General features: G+C 45.0%; 1 protein-coding gene across 1 annotated transcript in view; it reads right to left on the bottom strand.

Annotated features, from left to right (window-relative positions):
* Window positions 1-229: 229 nt before the first annotated feature.
* Window positions 230-4568, bottom strand: part of LOC308128755 (uncharacterized protein) — a gene marked incomplete at its 5' end in the record, with an annotated part of 12951 nt that continues 8612 nt past the window's right edge. Inside the window, 2 exons of the mRNA XM_080494420.1 lie at window positions 230-662; window positions 2030-2147. Of these exons, the coding sequence (XP_080350546.1) occupies window positions 467-662; window positions 2030-2147 (314 nt within the window). The 3' untranslated portion in view covers window positions 230-466. The remainder of the gene's footprint in view (window positions 663-2029; window positions 2148-4568) is intronic.

Raw genomic sequence — 4568 nt, 5'->3', positions numbered from 1 at the left:
AATATGATGTGGCTGATGTAGAGACTAAGATCTGATTGTAAACATGACAGTGTCTGAATAACTTCTACCAGTCAACATCTAAAGTTGCCTCAGCGAGGACACACTGGAGGCTACAGTGACTCACTACTGCCCCCCACAGCACAGATGCGTCACTGCATGAAACTAACACACTGCACCTTTAAGGACACTTCACAGTTGTTTATTTTACTAGCATTCAGAGTGTAACAAACACAATAATCATTAAAGAAACAGCTTTTAAAAGTACAGTACGTTTTTCTTCCACCATCTTTCATGCAATAAAATGTGTCACAGGGTAAAAAAAAAAACTCAACAAGATACATTGAAGTCATCCACAACTCATCTCACTAATAAAGACCAAAAATTAACATTTAATCCCACTATGAATGTGTCAAAAGACTACTCCCCGGAGAGTGAAGGAGAAGTTTCTTATCTCTTCATCTCCCTCCTACCACAGACTTTGCCCACCCTCTATGACTAAGTTATGCCCTGTCATGTAGTCGGAGGCGTCAGATGCCAAGTAGACCACTGCGGCTTGCAGGTCTGTCACTTGAGCCAGTCTACCAGCAGGGATATCTGACAGCCAGCGCTGCACCAGAGGCCTCAGACTCTCCGAGTGGATGAGAGGGGTGTCAACAATCCCCCTGCAAAGAGAGAGAGAGAGAGAGAGAGAGAGAGAGAGAGAGAGAGAGAGAGAGAGAGAGAAAAAACCCACAATGGAATCAAGACGGCATCACAGTTCAGAGCCAGGAGTGACAGCCTTGTTTCAGAGACACCTCTTTGGTGACAAAAATAAACCCAATTATCCTTTGAAGAAAGGGCACGGCGTGGAACCTCTGATGATATTTACTGTGGGACTTCTCAGGAAGAGCCCGCGGGTGCGAGGGGACGTCTGGCATCCTTTTCGCTCGTAGCCTTCGGTTAACTCCTCATTCCACTTCTTCACGTCGACTGTAACGTGCTCTTTTGAAGCCCGGCGTGTATTTAGGTGGAGCCATCACACTGGAATAAACACGTCAACACGACTTCTGACTCCTCACACGATCCGCCTGACAGCGACTAAACGCCGATGAGCCCCGAATCACTGTCCGCCGCGTCCCGCCGCCTTGATATGGAATCCCAACATTTGGCTAAATTAGCACTTCCAAGGAGCGTGTGACACCTTGGTTAACGTATTCCACCTCAATTATATTTCTCTTCAGCTGCCCTGTTATCTGGAACCTTTCCTGGCAATCAGAGGTACTGTTTTCCCTCAGCCAATTTTCTAGATAATGCAGCTTATCACCGCTGCGGCTAAAGTTGCCAATGGAATCAGGCTCCAGTCAACCTCACGAGCACTAATTGTGTCCCCCCCCTCTTTTTTTTTTTTTAATGCATATTTACCGACTGTCACTTCAAAGAAATCAGCGGCCCATTGAGACGCCCGGTTAGCGCAGGAGAGAGAGAGAGAGACAGAGAGAGACAGAGAGCGAGAGACAGAGAATTGCTTCTTTGCAAATTAAAATTAGCAAACAAGCTGCCGATAAATAAAGCGGAGCGCGGTGCGTGTCTCTCTGTGTGAGGGCTTTGTTCTGGGGCAGTGACTGGGCCCGGCTCGCCCGGCGCCACTGCACGGATTTTACTCAGGGATGGCTGGCTGAGGGATGCTCCACTTAACACAGCAAAACCCTCCATCACACACAAAGCCTTTCTCCTCTTTTCTTCCCAGCGCTCGGCTTCACAGACAAATAGACACAAACAAGGCGCTTTTGTTGCACCAACACTCGCAGTGAGGTTGCAAATTTGATTCCCTAATTGAACGGAACAATTAGAGCAAGTGTTTGGTTGATTCATCCCTCAAGACGTCATCTAATTAAGCACTGATGCATTGTTTGAGGACTTAAATTAGTGCATCGTTTCTCAAATGGGGCCCTCCACAATGAAAGCAAACACGCTAATCACCAGCTCCTTTAGTAGCACGGCCAGCAGGACTGCGTTTTGGAGAGAGAAGTGGAAAAGAGTCCGCACTCACGGCGAGATGCAGTTGACTCGCACGCCTCTGTCGATCCACTCGGTGCCCAGCGTCTGAGTCAGCTTGACCACTCCGGCTTTGGAGGCGTTGTAGGAAAGCTGCTTCTGAGGATGAGGAACTACGAAGAAAAGGAAACAACGATACGTCAGAATTATTGCTTTTAACATAGTTTTTAGAAACCACAGTTCCACCTTTGTCCATTAGGTGGCCGTAGAGTCTCTGCAGTACTCTTTGGTCATTTTCTTTTCGCCAGTCTGTGTTTTGTTTGCTAGTCAGGTCCCGTTTACACGACACCGTTTTGAAAACGGTATTTGTTTGCACGGAAACAGCAGAAACGCGGAAAACAATGTAGTTTTCATGTAGGGTCGCCAGAGGGTGCTGTTGGTCTTCTTTTTTTTTGTTTTAATGAAATCACACAAGAACACTACACTGTAATCATTAACAATGACAGGGAGACAGACATTCATATGGACAGACGACCAAGTTGAATCGTCATTCCAGGTGACTCGACCATAAAACAATCAAGTCCCAGGAGAATATGGACTGGGAGTCATGATGGTCTGGAGGTAAACACTGTTGTTATTGTCTATCTATTCGTGCACGTTTCAGAAAAGACACTTGAGCGTTTTCGAAAAATTGCACCTTGGAAGGCGTTCTCAAAAACTCTCGTTTTCAGTGATTTCAACCACAAACAGACACCAAAGATGCTAAAAAGTTTTAGTTGTCATTAGAACGGCATGTAAACAGGCCTTGAATGTCAATGTGACTGAGGATGAACTCGATCAGGTGTGTCTGTCTTATTTGGCCTGCATCCCTGTGCACCCAAAATATTAAATTAATTGATTTTAATTTCTAAATATTTTTTTTACATCTCATATTGACTGCATGGCCGTGTTGCAAACCGCATGTGACGTGTCGATTAATGCTCTCATTACACTCTATGTTTTACTACAACAAACACTTTTTCCCAGAGAGAATGACAGTTTGCCTTCAAGCGCAGTCAGGTATTCAGAGAACATTTTGAACCGTTTAAAACAATTTTATATGAAACTTTCACAGGGTCAAATCTTTATTGACAAAAGTCTGGACACGTAATGACTCGATCACAACTTTGCAAACTTTAGGACCAAAAGAGACTTTTGTCACTTTTAAATTAAGTATAATTTATCTGGAGGCACAACTACCTTTAAAATTAAAATAACACATAATGTATAGCTTTGCCATGTCCAGAAGATTTCTGCTTTATGTTGCATTTTTCAGCAATTTTAGCCATTTGGGATGTTTTTCCTTTAAAAATGTGTGTAATTATTAGACATTTTTGTCATTTTGCCTCTTTTTTTGTCCATTTTATCAAAGAGTCAGAGTTTGGTCTGTAAATAACTCTAGCGCTAATATATAACACTTCGTTGAAGCTTCATGGAGCCACTACAGGGGGAAGGTGACACACATGTGACCCCTGAGCAGCGAGATGAAGGCCTTTGGCTGGATGGTTAGCTTTTAAACTTCAACACGTACACAGGGTGAGAGGAGAACCTTGCGATTAGCTGCTTAAGACACTGAACTCTAAATTCCCTTGCATGGCAGCTGCCACAATTGGTATTTATGAATATAATCAATACAATCGTGTAGAAATACATTTAAAAAAATGCTCAAACGAGCTCTATACAAGTACAAAATCCTGACTGCCTATTCTTTTATCAGCTTATTTTATATAATTCTACCTCAGAAAACACAGCAGACTGTACCTATAAAGAGGACTAAGAGCTTAGCCGCTTAATATCACGCGATTCCTTGTGGATCTACATACAAGCTCCTCCATTAACTGCTTAGGACTCTGTGGATGAAGTCATGTAAAATTAATTGCTTATGATGTCCAGTTATGCTCCGTCCTCAGCAACAAAGCCGGGGAGCCATTTGTTTGCCTTGACCATCACAGATGCTGCACACTGCATGGGATGCCGGGACAGGGGCTCATTTTCTGCTGGTTGATTAATCATCGCGAGGAAGGCTCCAAGTTACATACAACTTTAGCAGTTAACCTCGTCACCCGCCGATCTGACTGCCAAATGGCTTCAGTGTGAGGCCGGGATGATAAATGCCGGCCAGCTGCGGAGAGCCAGAGACCCCGTCCTGGGGAGAAAATGCTGGAGCATCCCCACGTAGGAGAAATAAAGCACAGGGCCGGGGTAGAAAAGTTGGATGAAGAAATAACATGTAAAAAGGGTGGGACAGTGGCGAGCCGAGGAGGGGTGGGCGGAGGGGGAGGGCTTGAGAGTGGGATTGTGCGGGAGTGTGGCAAGATAGCGGAGCAAGGTAAAGGCTGGGATGGGCCGGGCTGGATAAGGCGAGGCCAGGACCTCAGAGGAGCAGGCGAGGAGGAGCAGAGCCCAGGGCTTACACGCAGATTGAAGGTGAAATCCGACTTATCAGGACAGGAAACACAGCTCAAAACGCCTAACAGCACTAATCCTCGCTCAAGACCTGATGATACGGCCCCAAAATACCATTCAGAAAATGCCTTCATCCTTTAAATAAACCT

Source organism: Blennius ocellaris, assembly GCF_963422515.1.
Source record: "Blennius ocellaris genome assembly, chromosome: 4".
Classification (NCBI taxonomy): Eukaryota; Metazoa; Chordata; class Actinopteri; order Blenniiformes; family Blenniidae; genus Blennius; species Blennius ocellaris.
Note: the sequence above shows the minus strand (reverse complement) of the source record. Positions and strands in the feature narration are given on the sequence as shown.